At 34.3% G+C, this 19,038-nt stretch overlaps 1 protein-coding gene across 1 annotated transcript in view; it reads right to left on the bottom strand.

Annotated features, from left to right (window-relative positions):
• The window catches only part of LRP1B (LDL receptor related protein 1B), a 1,457,034-nt gene that overhangs the window by 468,082 nt on the left and 969,914 nt on the right, over positions 1–19,038 (bottom strand). Inside the window, exons 37-41 of the mRNA XM_069540814.1 lie at positions 18,414–18,543; positions 3,432–3,558; positions 3,149–3,300; positions 2,732–2,856; positions 1,096–1,467 (exon numbers count right to left, since the gene is read on the bottom strand). Coding sequence (XP_069396915.1) covers positions 1,096–1,467; positions 2,732–2,856; positions 3,149–3,300; positions 3,432–3,558; positions 18,414–18,543 — 906 coding nt within the window. The remainder of the gene's footprint in view (positions 1–1,095; positions 1,468–2,731; positions 2,857–3,148; positions 3,301–3,431; positions 3,559–18,413; positions 18,544–19,038) is intronic.

Raw genomic sequence — 19,038 nt, 5'->3', positions numbered from 1 at the left:
TTATGTGCACAAATGTTCACTGTGACATTGTAGGTAGTGATAAGACACCAAAAACAACCTAAATGATTGTCAGTGAGAAAATGGTTAAATAAATTAGTTTACTCTTAGTATAGGATAGATACAGGCTTTCAAAAGAATAAGATAGAGCCTTATCTTAAATAGCCTTAAAAGCTTTTTAAGATATATTGTAAGTGAAAAAAAGTAGGTGAATATTGTATCATTACATTTTTGTAATTACAAATGATACACATACTGCAAGAAAATTCTGGAGGCATGACAGCTGTCACTTACGAGTAAGTAAATGGAATTGATGTTGCAGGGATGAGGCAGAAACTTCAGTTAAAAATCCATATTACTTGAACATTTTATAATTTATGCATTATTTTGCAATTTAAAAAGTAATGAAAAAGATTGACCTCAGTATAGTGAAATTGGAAAAGTGAGGAATATATGGAAATCACACAGAGATAGAGAAGAGAGAGATGCTGAATGAGGAATATGAAGATTGTCCCTGTAGAAGTTGGATGACAGGAAAGAAGTTTCTCTAAATTATAATGTATAGATAATTCACACAATATTATGTTTGAGTCCTGTAAAATATTAAAAGTATTGTCCTGTAGACTATTAAAAATATTTTTAAAATATTAGGTTATTTAATAACATTTTCTCATCAAGACTGTCATATATATGCACACAAAAAATCTGATACTTGAGAAAATAAAATTCACTGAATATAATTAGGTAGATATTCTTAAAGATATAATTTCACCCACTGGAAGAAAATAAAATTAGTAAGTTTTATACTGAAAAATTATTTTCCATGAATTTAATACACTTATTAATAAGAAACATTATAAAGGAATATACTGAGTGTTCCATGATTAGAAGCTAATAATCATAATATTCACACTGTACATGCTAGCAGTTAATTACTTCTTTGACTTTTGGGGGTTTGGATGTTATAGCTTCACTCATTCTTGAATATAAACTCTAGGAAAATATAATTGCTACATGCAACTACCACTCTAATTTCTCTACTACTCCAAATGATACTCATTTCCACCAAACTGTTTAAAAATAAATTGTTGTACTTACTTTCAACAATTACTTGTCTGTCTTCCCAGTTATCTTTAATAAGCTGTATATTTCCAAAGTGTGCATCGCTGTAGAAGATTCGGTTGGTACCTTTTCTTCTTTGATTATAGTCAAAAGCCAAAGCTATGACATTCTTGAAATAATGTGGATTTTCATATGGCCTTATTGGTGAATTTAAATTGGTTTCATCAGAAAGATGTATACTTTTTAATATTGTTCTCCCTGAATACAGCAAATAGCCTTCATGCCTTAAGCAAGTAACTCCATCCTCTGCCAAATATCCATGGGCACAAGCACAAGTTCTCTGGGAATTTCCTCGATAAAGACAGAGTTGCTGACATCCCCCATTGTCCTTGGCACAAACATTGGTCCCTAGGGAGAAAAAGAAGGTACACACACGTATGTCTGTGTTTTTTCTTTTGTTTTCCAGATAGTTTTTTCTTAGAAAAATATTAAAAATTTAATGTTGAATATTCTGGGTTATTTTATGCTTAACTTTTAGACTGGTCAGTATAAATCCAAACACTATAGAGTACTGCTATTTTTAATCACTTCAGTTTAAAACCTGGGATTTTTTTTATTTCAAAGATCACATTCTTCTGCTCCCCTGACCATCCAAAGAGAAGCATAAAAAATCTCCCTTAATCAGCCAGTTAAGTGCATAACCCTTTTGAAACTTGATACTGAGATTACAATAGGTTGTATATATTGTAATCTTTGGTACAAGTAACTGATTCACTCAAAACATGAACTGCATTCATCAAAAGAAATAGGCAGTATCTTAAACTTGGTGTCTATGAAGTATATAAGATATCAAAGAAATTTATGGCTCTAATGTGCCTACCTTCCTAAGTATATTGGGCATAAGTTTTTCACTCCAGTTTTGAGTGAAGATATAACATGATATTAAGATTTCTGCATCAGACTAATTCTCCTCTATGAATCCATCATCCTCTCCAAAATTATTATACCTTCCTTTGATGTCAAGAAAATTAATTACAATTTACTCTAATGGACATTTAAAATGAACATTATCTTAATGGAAGTGATATTAAAAAAAATCCAAATCATGTCATATCAGTTTCAAAACACATATTTTAAAGAAATGATGACTCTGGACTTATTTCACACTAATAGCAACCTTCTGGAGCCATCATCACTTTATGTATTAAAATATAATCTGACATGAAAACAACCTTTCGGCCCAAGTAATGTGGCATATTTAGTTAGTTCTAAATAAAGTGTGTGACTATTAAAAAATATATATATATAATCAAAAAAACATTTTGGCTGCTTTTTTCTAATATCCTAATTGTGCTTTGTATACTTCATTGAACATGTATATTTATCAAGTGTTTCTATATTACTTAGTCTAAACCTATACTGAAGCCATACCAGGTATATAACATGTCCATATACATGCACTGTCCTAGGCAAAACTATCCATGAACTATTATATATTTATTTCATTAGGCTACTATATGATTTTTGTAGGAAATTAGATGTAAAAAAATAGGGTCTTGAGGTTTTGGACTCATATAAGAATTAATCCCTAACTTAAGTTTGATAAATAAATGTCAAAAAAAATAAGAGAAAGAAATAACATAAAATGTATTTATCATACAAGAGTGCTGACCTTTCTCTCTTACTCGGTTAAAGATTTTAACCTCCTTCAGGTTGACTCCAAGACCCGTTCTCATGGTTACGGTTTCTGTGGCATCATTCTTGTGGCCCCTTCTGATGGACCCGTTGGCATGTGCTCTGCCAAGAAATTGAACATACGTGATCAACAATCTTTAATCCAAATCAAGCCAGTTATTTAAGCTGAAGGTAACAGATGGCCCAGCAGAAGGGAAAGAAACCAACATTAGTCTGTGACATTGAAAGGGTTGAGCCTGGACTAGCAAGAGTGACTGCCTCTTCTGTGGAAATTACATGGTTTTGTGAGATCTTTTCTGTGACCTTGCTAAGGAATGGCTAATCCTACAAGGGTAAAGCAATTGGCACTAAAATAACATTTTGAGACTCAAATACTTATGAAAAAATAAATTACCTGTCAGACCAGTAGATGTACGCCCCAAAGACTGCAACTGAAAACATATCCACATTGCTCCCTGACAGCACCATCTCACGATTCCCGCCAGTCTCAAGGTCAATTCTTTCTATCTTGTCTATACGAGCATCACACCAATACAATTTATTTTCCTAAGGTTGATTGAAAAGTAATATTACAAGCTGTTTTTGATTGTTTTATAAAGAAAATAAGAGAACACTAAAAGTAGACTAATGCAAGTTCGCAGTTAATGCACTTTCAATACTTAAGAAATCCAACAGACCTCATAGTCAATGGAGATGCCATTTGGCCATGCTATTCCCATGCTTACGAGGACAACCTTCTCTGAGCCATCTAAACGAGCCTTTCCAATGGATGGCATCTGTCCCCACTCAGTCCAGAACAAGTAGCTGAAATTAAATTGTAGATAAATGCAGATAAACACAAAACTGTGTAGTATTAATAACAACAGCAATGCCATTCATACTAACAGAAAATAATACCATTTAAAAATCAATATATGTGTGTATTGTTTACAATAAAATAATTTTTATTATAAAAAAAATTTAACCATTCATAGAAATCACAGGGAAGAATTTCCAAAATACCTTTTGTACATGCTGCTCCCTATCTGAAATGCTTTTTTTCAATCTACTTGCTTAATTCCTTCTGTTTTTTTACTATATCAAACATTTCCCTCAAGAAGCCTTCTGTGTTCTGATTATTGCAGCATATACTCTGCTTCATAGCATGAATTAGAGTGGCAAATTTACACTTGTGTTTCTTTACAAAGTTACTTATTAATATTTTTTGCTCCCATTAGACTTTAAGCTCAGTGAGGACAGTGATCTTTTTTCTTATTCACGATTATACCTACAGCACTAGGTAATTTATGAATGTATACATGAATGCATTATAACTTTCAGTTCTGTCCACTTAGATTGCTAAATGGCTATTCAACTTTGACTTTTATAAATCATCTTGTGAAACCATCTTAAAACATGAATTTATACAAAGCAGACATTCTTATTTTAGTAATCTTTTAACGTCACGTGGAAGGACTGTGGAAGAAAATAAAATATAAAAGAAAGAAAATCCACAGTATGCTGAAATATAACATGTCAAAAAATGAAATGTTAAAAAAGAAGGTACATAATCCATGTTTCTTTCACCTATTCATTCAATAAATATAGTATTTATATTACAGTACAGAAATTCGCTTTCAGATAAATCAGATCTATTCTTTTGAAGTTATGCCCAGTGAAGTTTTATTCAGCTGTCAGATAACAGCAATGACTGACTAAAGTTTAGAAAAATATGGCAATCATTGATTCAGTCAGGTAAAAATGAGTGTGTATTCTGTGCATATTTGAATACATATATAACAGCAATCATACACAAGAAGAGAAAGTGAGACTGCATATAGGAAAAGCAAAGAAGACCTACATTCATATTTTGTATTATTTATCCATGAAAAATGATAAACTACATAAAATATGTATTTCCTTTATGCATATTGTTTTGATTTATTTTAAAAGTCGATTTTTTTCCCCCTGAAAATGCTGTACAAAATAAATGCATTGGACTTTTACACCCAGACAAATATGAGGTGTGGCTGGAATCCCAAGTATATTAATCCTGAAGAAACTTTCATTCATATTTATAAGCTCTATAAATCAAAAAGGGAAAACTCTGTAGCAAGAAATCCAACTAGGGCTTCCCTGGTGGCGCAGTGGTTTAGAGTCCGCCTGCTGATGCAGGGGACACGGGTTCGTGCCCCGGTCCGGGAAGATCCCACATGCCGCGGAGCGGCTGGGCCCGTGAGCCATGGCCGCAGAGCCTGCACGTCCGGAGCCTGTGCTCAGCAAAGGGAGAGGCCCCAACAGTGAGAGGCCCGCGTACCGCAAAAAAAAAAAAGAAATCCAACTAATATTCGTTAGATCTAGGTTGAAGCAGGCATGGAAATATCTATATTTCTATTAAAATTATGATTTTTAAATCTTTAAGGGACATTGCATTAAAAAAATTATTAAAAATAAAAACACTATTTTAACTGAGAGGTAAAATGTTCCTTCATTTAACTTTTCAAGGAGAAATTTTAGCATTACTAATGACACTAAAATGACAAGTCAGTCATTTGTTAAGATGACAGGGATGTTACACTGTGAAGGAGGCATTTTGGGAGCCAAGACAGATCTGCGCTTATTTATTCAATCTGATTCTTGTCATCTACTTTTAATACACTCCAGAGTTCAAATATGGAAGGCAATGGGTATAATATACTTTTTATTTAATAGTAATCTTTCAAATGTACTAAATAACTAATAAAAATATTATACCGAGTGAGGAGGTCAAATCACCCATTTAACATATTTAATTCTCACAACTTTGGAAATTGCAGTTCAGGAAGTTAATGATCCACAGTCACATGGCTGATAGGGGAACTGCACTCAGGCTTTACTAACCCAGGGCTATATCTTCTTCTCTACGCTGTCTCACCAAATAGAAATATAATACAACAATATAACAATCTTAAATCAAGTGATATTTTCCCCTAAGTATAAGGAATATAACAAAGATCTCCATACTTGAAAAACAAAACAAAACATGAAAAAAGTCTTAGTATTAAAAACAAGTCTCTTTTTTCCCCTAGTAGTTCCTATTTTTTTGAAATTTGCAGTACTTCTAGGCAGGAGGCTTAGATGAATGGCAACAAAATTAGGAATAAAAAAATATTCAAAATAAAACTATCTTGAGTACAGATTTTACTCAAATTTTCAGCAGTAATTTGACACACTGTCACAATATGTAAAGCCAAAGCTGACTGCAAGCATCACTTTTATGGCTAAAATATTTATCAACTTAATACAACTAAAATATTCTACACTTGCCAAAATTAAGCAACATTTTATGATGGTCAGGCAAAGAATAATTTATTTTCTCCCTAAACTGAAATTGAAAGTAAAGAATTGAATAGAATTAGCACCTTGAGAACCTTTGGGAATTACAAACCAAATACAGAGAAAGAATACTCTCTAACTTATAAAACTGCAGCAAGAAACTTATGAATAATTTGAGTGTAATTTACATAGATGTGCTTGGAATATCTTTAATGAACATAGATTCTTCATATATAAACGTGATCTTCAGCAATGGGAAGAAATGAAAATTTTTTCACTGGTTTTTGAGACTCCATGGAAATTAACATTCAGTGATAGCATTTCAAATAGATGTTGTCCCCATTTAAGTTCAAATTTTGCTGTAGTGGAGTGTTTGTTGTATGATATAGCCAAGAAAATTGCCTTTAGAGTATTAGCTTGGTTAATCTAGCCCTGAAAATACTTTCCAAGGCTATCCCAGATCCAGAAATTTTCAAAATTGTCAAAATCAAATGCTGTATTGTATGATCGACATTTCTCTGGATAATAATTTGTTCTACACTGAAAATTCCCTTATTTACAGAAGCTTATAGTTACAGAATTTAAAAACAGAACATTTAAAAAAGACATTCAAAAGTGGTTTGAAGGATTATAGAAATACTATCAGAAATCATCATAACACAAATATCCCTTATTGTCTTAATTAGACACAGAAGTTCTTGGCAGGAACATGTGCAAAGAATATATATCACAAACTAACTTCCAATTAATTACTGACATTTGGTTAATAGGTAGAAGACTCCATTTGGTAGTGCTGGAGTTTCCAAAGGCCTAGCATACACTTAGTGGTCCCCAAAAGTTTTTAAACTTACCATATGACAACTGTACTGATGTCAGAATTAGTTTACACACAGGTGCTCTTATAAAGGAAAACAAATGTTTTTATGTCACAATTAGATTCAAGCTGAAAAATATACTTTCAATGTATTATAAATGTCCTTGAATAATTTCAAATAAATATTTTTGGGGAAATAAGGCCAACATGAAAGCTAAGCTCCAAAGTTGGTGGGGAAAGAGTAAAGGAGTAGGGGCAAGAAAAAGAAGAACAAACGTGTCTAAATTATTAAAGAAATAGTATTAAATATGATTCTTATATTTTAAATATATGAACCATAGTGAAAAGCCACTAATTTGAATCAATCATTTTCTTTTAATTTAAGGTTTTTTTGACTGATAAACTGTTTCTCTGGAGCATAGATCTGGGTTGCAGTTTTTACGATAAATTTGCTATTTCTTCCTATTCCTATCCTTTACCTAAGAGAGTATGAAATAGATACTTATCAGATATGCTAGAGAAAACCTGAAATAACCAAAAATTGCCATGCTGGCACAAAAATGAAGATCACATAATTCTCTTATGTAGGCAGTTGCCTTGGTTGAAAAGAGAATCAAGAATGGCACTGTGGCCTCTGTGAGAGTGGAGGTCAACAGTGTGTTAGTTTATCTGTAAAAATAAGAAAAACAAAAAACAGAAGCCCTGTAGGCTTTTATATATATTATACACATATAATATATATTTTATATATAAGGAATAGTAGCTTAGCAGTTTCACTAGAATCACTTAAAACACATATTAATTGAATACCTTGTAGGCCAACGTGTCAATGTCTCCATCTTCAGGCTAAAGCACAGGGAAAATAATATAGTACTGTCAAAGTCTGAATACATTTCATGAATATGTGAATTGACATCCTTCATCGCCTATGAGGAATACAGTGTATTCCTCTATTCCTGTGAGGGCTTCTTCACATTTCCTTTTTCTTCATTTCTGTGCAGTTTTTGTTTTGAGAAAGTATTACATGCCAATCCCAAATCACTTTTCAAGCCCTGAATTGCTTAGAGGCTCCTGCAATATAAAAAGAACTCAACCACAGATAGCAGAACACTCTGCTAAAAGGAAGAGAGTCTAGAGACAGTAGAACCTTGAATACTACTTTCTAATTTGTTTTTGACAGTGGTTCGGTGGATGATTCTCAAATGTATACTTTCATTGCAGTCATGCACTCATTCAACAAATATTAATTAGGTACCTATTAAGTGCTAGGAACTGATAATATGAAATGAATTGGACTTAGTGACCCTTATGAAGGTCACTGTTTAATGGCAGAGGCAGATGGGTAAGTAAAGAATTACCTGAGAAAAATGCTACCAGCAATGCTTAAAACTTGCTAGTTGTAAGTCTCTATACGACATGAAAGTAGGAGCTTCAACACTGAAACTGTGGAAGTGCTGTGGTGAGAGAAGTTATTATTCCTACAAACAACTTCGGAAATAAACCTTTCCTTTGAAGCAAAATAAACATACAGGCCATCTGCGTTGTTCTCTCCTTACGTTTAAGCTTAAAAAATATTTTTAAGTTATCGTTTGTTCTTCAGGCCTTGTTCTGGTTTTTGTTATTCTTTAGTTTTACATTAGATTCCTTCTTGACTCATTACTTTCCAATATGAATTAATTATATAAAACAATCATTATGTGTGTACCCAGCCAACACTGGAGAAGTATGGAGAAAGAGGCTTTAGAAAGAAAAATTTCTTTGGCATCTGTAATTCCATAGCATGTTAGACTTATCACCCCATATTATGTTTTTAATTCCTTATTTTATGTATCTATTTACAGCCTGCCTCCTTGCCCATCCTTTCAATAAATATGTACATAAACATATACATTTATGTGTACATATATGATATTCGTTTGCTACTTACATGGTTTAACAATGGTTTTCCTGAGTGGTCCATCTTTTATTCACTTTTGGTATTTTCAGTATATAATATTTGATGTTTCCCTATAATCTATGAATTTTCCTATGAAATATTTAACACTGAGATGCCTAGGGCCTAGACTCGTAGTGCTCATGAGTTGATTTGGAATTCTTAAAATATTATACAGAAAATTTTAATTTGTTTCATGAACCCCAAACCATCTTATATAGCAGTCATATGCAACCTATTCTGGATATCCCATGTCAAAACACACTGAGGAGATTTCTATAGGCAAATAGAGAAAGGAATATCTTAAACTCCTCTTTTTACCCTTTACCACATTTTTATTGGTCAGATCCCTTAAGAAATTAGGAAAAGGTCCTACAGTTTTGTGTGGCTATCGCTGGTCTCCATTCGACATAGCTTTGGTGGTCTGGGCCAGGGGCTCCCTCTTACAATGGGAAGTGGCATGACCTTTCTGGGATCTCTTTCTCCTCCACCAGCTCAGAGCTGCAATGATAACCCAGGGCATTTTGATAATTTCTAGTCCTTCTTTTCTCATTTTAGCGGGAGAGGTAAGGTCCAAGATTTATGTTTAGAGGTTAAGAAATGAGAATAAAGCATATTGGAAAAAAGTAGGTGAGACCTAACTATCTTTGAAAGAAGAGAATTTTTTGGAAAATTCCTAGTGAAAAATAGTATTGCACTTTTCTTTCATTTGTCCTTATAATTTGTATGCCTCAGAGACTTGTAGAAAAAGGTGGCTGTGATTTGGGGAATAATTGTGGTATTTCTGAATTACTTGACCATCATGGTATATTAATATTATAAACTATCACCCTGATTCTACCACTATTTCTATTGCAAAATTTAATTCCTTCTTTTTTATATGTTACCTCGTCTTCAGATGTAAAATACATTGATACTTTAGGAGATGGTGTTAAACTATGCTATACTTTTGCTATCTCAACAGATGTTAAACTGTCATTCAAGACCTTCTGTATATTACTGGGCATATTCCAAAAGCATATATGTATATATAGTCAATGAAAGACCATTTAACAATATGTACTTTTTGAACACCAAAATATCATGTAAAGCTGAATCTGTGCCATGGAAAGAAACACTTTTCAGAAAGTTATTTATGGTTGTAGAGATATAAAGCTAAATTAAGAGAGGCAATGTAGATTCTACTGCCTAACAAGAAAAAAAAAATCACAGAGTATTTGTGTTTCACTTAGAGATCATACATCATGGGAGGTTAACCAACTTTTTCGGTATCATACTGTGACTTTCTATGCATCTTTTTTTTTATTGTAGGTAGAAAATGACTTTTTAGCATAAAGAGAATTATTACATTTTAAGTTTTTTAAAGAGAGTGAGGCCTTACCAAAAAAAATAAAGAAGTCAAAGAAGGGGAGAAACTGAATTTTCAAGCTGAACTAAATTCATATACACTTTCTGTTTTGCATATGGCTACATTTTAAAAGACCTCAAGTCTCCATTGCTCAAAAACAGGCTTCATGCCCACTTTTCAAGGCACATTTATATCTTGGATTCAGCTAATTTACTCCATTATGGTTCACCTTTTCTCTTGGCAATACACCTGCCATGTTTTAACATCAAACAGAATATTAAAATGCTGTACTTTATTCCTGTGATATGAATTTTGACACTTAAATGTCTATGTAATATTACCTGGAAATCAGTGTTTGATTTCCAGGTGAAAGTTATTCAAATTTTTACATAGAGTGGTCATTTATAAGTCCTTCTCCCCCGACCCCGAAGTCATCAGTAAACATGTAGATAAGGTATTAGAAGACACATATCACTAATGTTTCCAAGCAGTAATAAACATTTCCTGAAAATAAACCTAATATTTGAAAAGGCATATCAATTCTTAACTATGAATCCTGAAAAATATCTATCCATGTGACAATTAATATCGAAGAAAAGTTTTTAAGAAGTGAAGACAGAGAGAAACAATATTTAAAATATTGTTATGCATGTCAAAGATTTCTTGTTCTGTGGGATGAAATGTAAATCTTGTTTGGGGGGCTCAAAATTAATAAATCAAAAGTGCTTACTGAGATCCTCCGGCTAAGTCAGTGCTGAGCTCAGAGTCACAATGGAGAGAAATGGAAAACCTAAGCGACAGCTGGAGATAAGGAATGACAGGATTTACGGACAGATGGAAATAGGTGATGAAAACCTATGGAAAGTCTGAAGTAAGTTCCAATCTTGTCAGGACGAAAGAACCACGATAACACAAAAAGAGACGCCATGGTTAGGAAAGAAAGTCAGTAGATGAAAACTAGGAGGACATGGTAAGTTTCAGTGACAGTTGGATGTTCAAATAAATCATTTCTAAAAGAAATTGTAAATATAATTAAAGGAATGAAGATGAAATATTGGATGTGATGTAGTGATTAATGTCAGAAACATGAAAATATGTTTAAAAGATAAATATAGCAAGAGAGAAAATAGCATACAGAGCTTTAAGTGAGGAGAAAGATGCTCAGAAGAGAAATACAATGCTCAGAGGAAATACGTGGAAGGGGTCAAAGAGGACAAGAAAACTCAGAGTTAAAGAAGGTAACAGAAAAAATAAACTCTTGAGTAGATAAATGATGGAGAAATGTCAAGGAGAAGGCAAGGGGTGTGAAAAAAAATTGAAAAACAAAATCTGGATTTGGCTGTGGATAAATTTAGAAATTCCTGGAAAGAACTAAAGCTGAAAATTCATTTCAGCAGTTAAGTGAGGAGACATTTACTTCTATTCTAAGAAGTTGAGAAGTAAACGTGCAGAGAAAAATAAGACAGTATTTTTCTTTTCAAATAAGAGGGATCTGAGCCTATTTGAAAGCAAAGGGAAAGGCTTCATTGAAAGTAATAAGTTAAAGATGATCGAACAGAAAAGAACAGTTACTGCAATGAGATGCCTGAGGAAATAGATGCCATCGTGTCCAGAATAAAAGCGAAGTAGATTTAAGTAAGAAAAAACAAAATTTTCTCTGAGGTTAATATGCACTTATTTCAAAGCATTCACATTATGAATTTGTAGATTCCATTTTCCCTTACCATCACATAGTCACTCTATTACAATTAACCACCAAATCCATTTAACTGCTTTACTAATCTCTGACAATTTTGCCATCTTCTCCCTTCTAGCAGACATACTTAGGGACTTTATGGCTCATGTTGTTGATCCTATGAACATCCCAGCTCCTGTTTCCTCATCTTTTCTGTTCCAGGGACCTTCGTCTCTCTTTTGCCTCTGCCTTACATTACTCTGATCTCCCGTTCTTGGTTTTCCTCCATTTCATCACTAATTTCTAGACCTCACCTCCTGATTAGCAACTCATAGTTATTCCCTTACAATTGCCAGCTTTGAATCTGTCACCACCTGCTCCTCGTTTAGCCCATTTTTCCCCATTATTTTGCTACTGCTAAGTTGCTGAGCACTATTACTCAAGGTCATATAAATACCCCATTAGATTCTAGAAACCCATTCCAGCTGGACTCATGTTGCTTGGAATCCTTTTATTCATATTATACTTTATTCATATTCTATTCACCACAATAGTTTCACCAAAATTTACTTATTCATTTAAAGCTGCTAACTCTACTCATATCATCTATGAGTTTCTTCAATTTTACTAATTTTAACCGCTAAAATATATTCTATTGCTATACTCTATCTTTCACTTCATCTCCAAAAAGAGAAGAAGAGAACTTTCCCTAATTTAATCCTCCCATTTAAATTTACCTCATTTAATCTTCCCAATAACCAAAAAGGATATAAGCGTTTGAGATCAAGATACTTCAAAAGATCCCAAAGGTAGGAAATGTCCAAGCTGGGCTTCCAAACCATAGTGGACACTGTTAGTGCTGCACTTAGACATCCTCAGATCTTGTTTCCTATTTCTGTGTACTCCAGTGCCCAGCTCCTGTGTCCTTTTGTTTTTAGTAGCTCACACATCCAACTTTCTTCAGAGGACAGCTACTAGAATCTCTTCTTTCACAAGTAGTGCTGAGAGCCAGAAATCTTGGGAGTGTATGTCTCCCCAGGATTTTTGCCCTTATCCAGTGAATAATTGGGTGGGAGTTCAAAGTCAAGCTCCCTTGCTAAGTGAGGTTTACCCTCCAAAGCTTTAAAAGGCATGTCTGAGGTCTGGACTTTGCTCACAGTTGAACCTTTGCTTGGCCCCTTTCCTATCTGGCTTCTTCTGACTTGAATTCTCATTACAGGATCTGTTTTTTTAGAGATACCTAATTTTTTAAAACAATTTAATTAATTAATTTATTTATTTTTGGCTGTGTTGGGTCTTTGTTGCTGTGCGCAGGCTTTCTCTAGTGCAGCGAGCAGGGGCTACTCTTCGTTGTGGTGTGCGGGCGTCTCACTGTGGTGGCTTCTCTTGTTGCGGAGCACGGGCTCTAGGCACACGGGCTTCAGTAGTTGTGGCACGTGGGCTCAGCAGTTGTGGCTCGTGGACTCTAGAGTGCAGGCTCAGTAGCTGTGGTGCACAGGCTTAGCTGCTCCATGGCATGTGGGATCTTCCTGGACCAGGGATCAAACCCTTGTCCCCTGAATTGGCAGGCAGATTCTTAACCACTGCGCCACCAGGGAAGTCCCGAGATACCCGATTTAAGATGCAAATCTTATCTATCTGCTATCTGTCCTCCATTCTTCCTGTTCCATTCTATTGCTTCTTCCTTGACAAGGTTCCTCCTACACTCCTTGGACTCTGTCTCCTCTTTTTTTTTTTTTTGCGGTACGCGGGCCTCTCACTGTTGTGGCCTCTCCCGTTGTGGAGCACAGGCTCCGGATGCGCAGGCTCAGCGGCCATGGCTCATGGGCCTAGCTACTCCGCGGCGTGTGGGATCTTCCCGGACTGGGGCACGAACCCGTGTCTCCTGCATCGGCAGGCAGACTCTCAACCACTGCACCACCAGGGAAGCCCTGTCTCCTCTTTACATGCATTTTCTTCCACCCCTCTGCCTATGAATATGTGCCCATACTCCCTGACCCCTTACTAAGAAAAACTTTCTGTGTGCTCTACTACATTCTCAATAAACTTTCTATTTTTTCCTCTTTTCCTTCATTGTCAAAGTTTCTGTCACTGTAGTCTAAATATGCTGGCTCTACTTTCTAATTATCTTTCACTTATTAATTCTTTATATTTGGCTTCTGCTCTTGCCAGTTTCCTGAAATTCGTAACAATTTAAAATGTCATCCTGATCATCAATTGCATGTTCTGTTTTCTGCTTTTATCTCTCCTAATCTCTTTCCTGCAGGCACATTCTTCTCCCTAAAACTCTTCCCTTGATTTCTATGATACAGTGATTTCCTGAGGACTTGAAATGGCTTTTTTCCTCTTTCTTCTTTCCTATTTCTTTTGCCTTATTGTTAATTTTCTTTTTTCTCCTCTTAATCATATTATCTCCTAACTGCAAACATTCTTCATTTTTGTCCTTAGACTTCTTTTTCCTTGGATAATTTCATCTACTACCATGATTTATTGAAGAGCCTGAACTCTGTTGGAATAAGGAGGAATAACTTTACACTTATCCAACTCCTGATTCTATTTATACTCTACTAAATATCTCTTCTCCAGAATTTGCCATCTCAGGAAGAATCCATGACCTCCAAGAGAATTCTATTTAAAAACAGAATGATATTGTTAAGATTCAGTCTCATGCAAAAAAGACTAGATCTTTCTAAATCCAAACTTAAATCTCATATGTATTTTAAAATCTTCTTCCCTCTTTCCAACTTTGATCTGACTCCTTGTGGCCTGAGGACTTGCCATGAAAAAGTCACACAGTTTTTCCATTTACTGCTCTTTTCTATTTATTTTAGTCTCCCACTTATTGCCTCTTACTCTCTCCATTTCTTGGTTTGAGGGCTGAGAAAGAACCTTCCCCCTCCTCCATAACACTCTCCCTTGGATAATAAAGAACCATTTCTAAGAATTCCTTAATTTAAAGACCGCTACAACTTCAATAAACTCTCATTATACTTCTGATCTCTGCTTATGTGGTTTGGGGCCAGTGGGAAGGGTTAGGAGAGAGGGTCCAGGACCAGTTTATGTTTCACTTGGTAAACTGGGGATGGAGTTTTAAAACGTGGGGAATCCCATTGCCAATTTTATGGTCCCAACTTATCTTCGAGCTACATTACCTACTCTTCCCTACATGTACCTTACACACTTTTGTTCTTGGCAATGGCCTTTGCTTTGCCACTACCAATTTTTAAATTATTCTATTTCTTCTTCACATAAAGTATTCCCACTCCATCTCAGAAACCTTTCTCCTTCAGGTTCCCTCAATAAAGACTCTCCTAATCACCACCACTGCTGCTACTACCCCACTTGTACTATCTACTCTAATCATATGCTATCTCCTTTTTCTGAAATTTTAATGTAATTTTATAATAGCTGTATGAAAATTTTCACTTTAACATGAAATTTAGATATGAGATTTAAGCTTGAGTTATATCAATCTAGTGTTTTTATGCCCCCCAAATTAGTCTTACTTTACATTATGAGACTATTTTTTTAACTCAAGTTTTGTACTTGTTTAAACTAAAAGTTTAAACAGAAAACCTGTTGTGAACAGAAGCTACATCTTATTTATACCATCATACTTTACAGTGTCCACTTGTGTCTTTCACATAGCCAGTAGTCCTATTTTGTCAAGATGTACTGAATTAAAGGCTGAGGAGGAGAAGGAGATGTCCTTACATGACCTGGTTCCCAGTGCGTAGCACTCGAGGAGTGTTCATTGAATAAACTGACAAAAAAGTGAAGTACATGTGGGTTTCTTTGCCTGATGTCCTCAATCATCCTAGAGAGAAGTTAAGTATAGTTATATGCTAAGATGACAAAAGATACTTAAGAAGGTCTGGAATAACAACTTGAGGCCATAGACTAGGTTTTAATAGAATGCAAAAGAAAACTACAGAGCGACTAGTTAGCAGCAAGAGGCCTGTTAAATTGAACTGCATGAATCGATAATAGGCCAGGCACAAGATGTTCTCTACAATAAAATGAAGTGTTGGACTTATTATAAATATGACGGGAAGAAATTCTTTATTCAAAACAAACCCATTTCCTACGTATCTATGATATTTCATAACATTCAAATTACATTTGTTCCTACCATCAGAATAATTATTCATAGTCCAGCAATTGATCATTTTCTTTCCACTGAGGGAATAATGATTTATTGCTTAATTGTAAAGTACAAATGAAAAAGAGATTTAAAAAATATCATCACATTAGAAGACATTTTTATATTCAAATTTACAGGTATGATGTAGACACACTAAACTGAGTCATGTGTTTTGTTCTTGGAACTAAACAAAATTATACCTTCCCTCAACATTCTTGATACGTACTGGCAAGTGTCCATGGGCATGCAGTGGTGGGTAAGAGAATTTACGGGGGAAGTCAGACCCAACTCAAAAAGTTTTAAAAACTTTTCCTAATTTTCCCAGCATTTTCTCATTATTGTTTATTCTCTCATTATAGCTCTAATCTTTACATTTTTATTATAATTTTATGCTAAAACTGTTAAACCTCTTTTCTTATATGCTTGATATTTTTGGTTATTAATTTCTGTAATGCTTAACACTACATATATGTGTGTACATATATGTAAACATGTTACATAACACACACATATATACATACACACATAATATAGCATAATCTTTGGAGTTTAGAAAAACCTAACTCTCCCACATATCATGTTAATGATAGAGTAATATATTTTAAATTGCTGACTCAGTTTCCTTATCTGTTAAATGGAGGAAATAACACCACTCTACGTTTGTTGTATGCTTTTAAACAGAACGAAAGGGGACCCACTGGTGAGTTCTGAGCAAAGCAGTAACAGCTACTTATATTTTGGAAGGATCATTAGGCCACTACATGAAGAATAGACTGTAGGAATACCAAGGTAGAGGATGATAAACCACAATCCAGAAATGTTGGTAAGAATGACAACGACTCAGACTAGGGTGGTAGCAATGAAAATTGTGAGAAGTAGGTAAAGCATAAATGTAGATTGAAGCCAAAGGTAACAGAATTCCTGGTATACTGAACATAGGATGTGTGAGAGAGATACCAAAGATGTCATATTGTCTCTTCGAAATTCATCTCAAATCATCCCTAGTACTAATAGAAATTCAGTTTGTTCAGATATTCAGAGTATACTATTTGGTCTGGGACCTTATCCTAGCCCAGGTGATGAAACATAACTTGTCTAAATATGTCAAGATATTCTCTTCCCTTTGGCTATTGACTGATCTAAGGATGGGCATTTTTAAAAACCTAAAAAACATTTTTAAAAACCTCTAAAATAAAGTAATAATAGAAATTATTATTGCAAGAAACACAATAGTGAGGAATAATATAAAATTTTATAATAGGACTGCTTTTTTTTATTGTATCAGTCAACAACTTATTCCTTACCAACCACTGTACCAAGCTCTGAGGATAGAGAAATAAACCAAACACACATGGCTCTTCTCATCGAGTTTTACGAAAGAATACAGACATTACCCAGTCCAGTGAAAAACAGTGCATAGTACGGTAAAGCAAATAAATATAAATAAGCAAATATAATTTATAAAAGTGAAAGTACTGGGTGCTTTGGTGTCATATAACAGAATGTCTGTTTGTAAAACCAGGAGAAGATAAATAAAATTTATCAAGGTGAAAGTAAGAAGGAGAACATTGCAGGTAAAGGGAAGAAGCTGTTCAAAGACTGAGAGTGGAAGAGAATAGGAAATATTTGAAAACATTTCAAAAAACTAAGAAGTCCAACAGGGACTGAGATAGCAAAGAGGCAGGAGCAGGAGTTTGAGGCTGAAAATTTACATAGGGCCTGATTAAGAAGAATCGTAACAGAAATTTTGGACTCTGGTGAGGTTAGAAGATCAATTGGGAACTTATTGCAGGGGTATCTGTGTCGCTCAAAAACAGATTTAATCAGGGTGGAGGTAGTGAAGATGGAGGGTGGTAGATTGATAATATCTGGAAGAAAAAAATCAGCAGAATTTGGTGTCAGCTTGAATTCATTTCAGTGTTAGATATGTACAGTTTGGGTGTCCAAATGGAAAAACGGTACTGTCAAGAAGACAGGTAGACATACTTATCTGAATCTCAAGAAGAAAAAGAAGGAAAAAAAAAAAGTTTGGGATGAACATGTTGATATGGCAATTATAGATACATAAATGGAAATTGAAGCTTTAGAAATATTGGAGAACGAGTTTGATTATCAAATGGTTCTTTCATTCATTCGGCAAATAATTGAGTACCTAATATGTAAACAGTTCTAGGGCAGAACTTTAAATTGATAATCTAGAAAAATGTTGGTGTATCATTTGGATTTACACACACATTAAAGAACGGCATAATAAATATGAACCTATCAAATATGTACTGAAATATACATGACAAAGTGAAAATAAACTTTTCCTTCTGCTTAGCTAAGATAGTTTTGAGATTTGTTTCAGACATTATGACTAAAAATAAATATTAATATCAATTTCTGGATTTTTTTAACGAAATTTAAGTCACTTAAAACCCCCAAAATATATGTAAATGTTAAATTTACCCTTTTTCTGGGTGCACAGCTATAGATCTTGGTTGATCCAAGCCTTGGGAAATAATTACATAACGAAAAGAGCCACTGAGTCTCGCAACTTCAATTAAGTTGAAACCATGATCCGTCCAATATATGTTACCTAGAAGAAATACAAACATGTTTATAATACAATTATGAGAAAAACTTATTTATTAATTCAGCGAAAATTAACTTTCTGAACATTCACATGACTATTAAGAAACCATTTACTTCCTAATTCTTTTTTAATATGTGCAGTTCCTAAGCAGAAAGCTATAAATAAATATGCAAATACTTCTTAATCTCACATGTCTGTGGTTTAAACCATATAGCGATACATTTATATGTTAAAAATAAATTGAAATTTCTCTCACTTGAGGAAGGGCTGTATTTTCATTTTCTACTAGCTTCAGGCAAAAGAGAACTTCTAACACTTTTGTTTACCAGCCCCGTGGGGCTCTCAGGAGATCTGGGCAAAGTTAATACTACATAATCTACTTCTACATAAAAACACTTATCCAAAGGCTCAAAAGCATTAGAAAGAGTGAAGCCAAAAGCAAAAGAGGCTATTTACCCCTGTGGCTAGAAGTACAAAAAAAAACCCTGTTATGAGTCA

Source organism: Delphinus delphis, chromosome 7 (genome assembly GCF_949987515.2).
Source record: "Delphinus delphis chromosome 7, mDelDel1.2, whole genome shotgun sequence".
NCBI lineage: Eukaryota > Metazoa > Chordata > Mammalia > Artiodactyla > Delphinidae > Delphinus > Delphinus delphis.
Note: the sequence above shows the minus strand (reverse complement) of the source record. Positions and strands in the feature narration are given on the sequence as shown.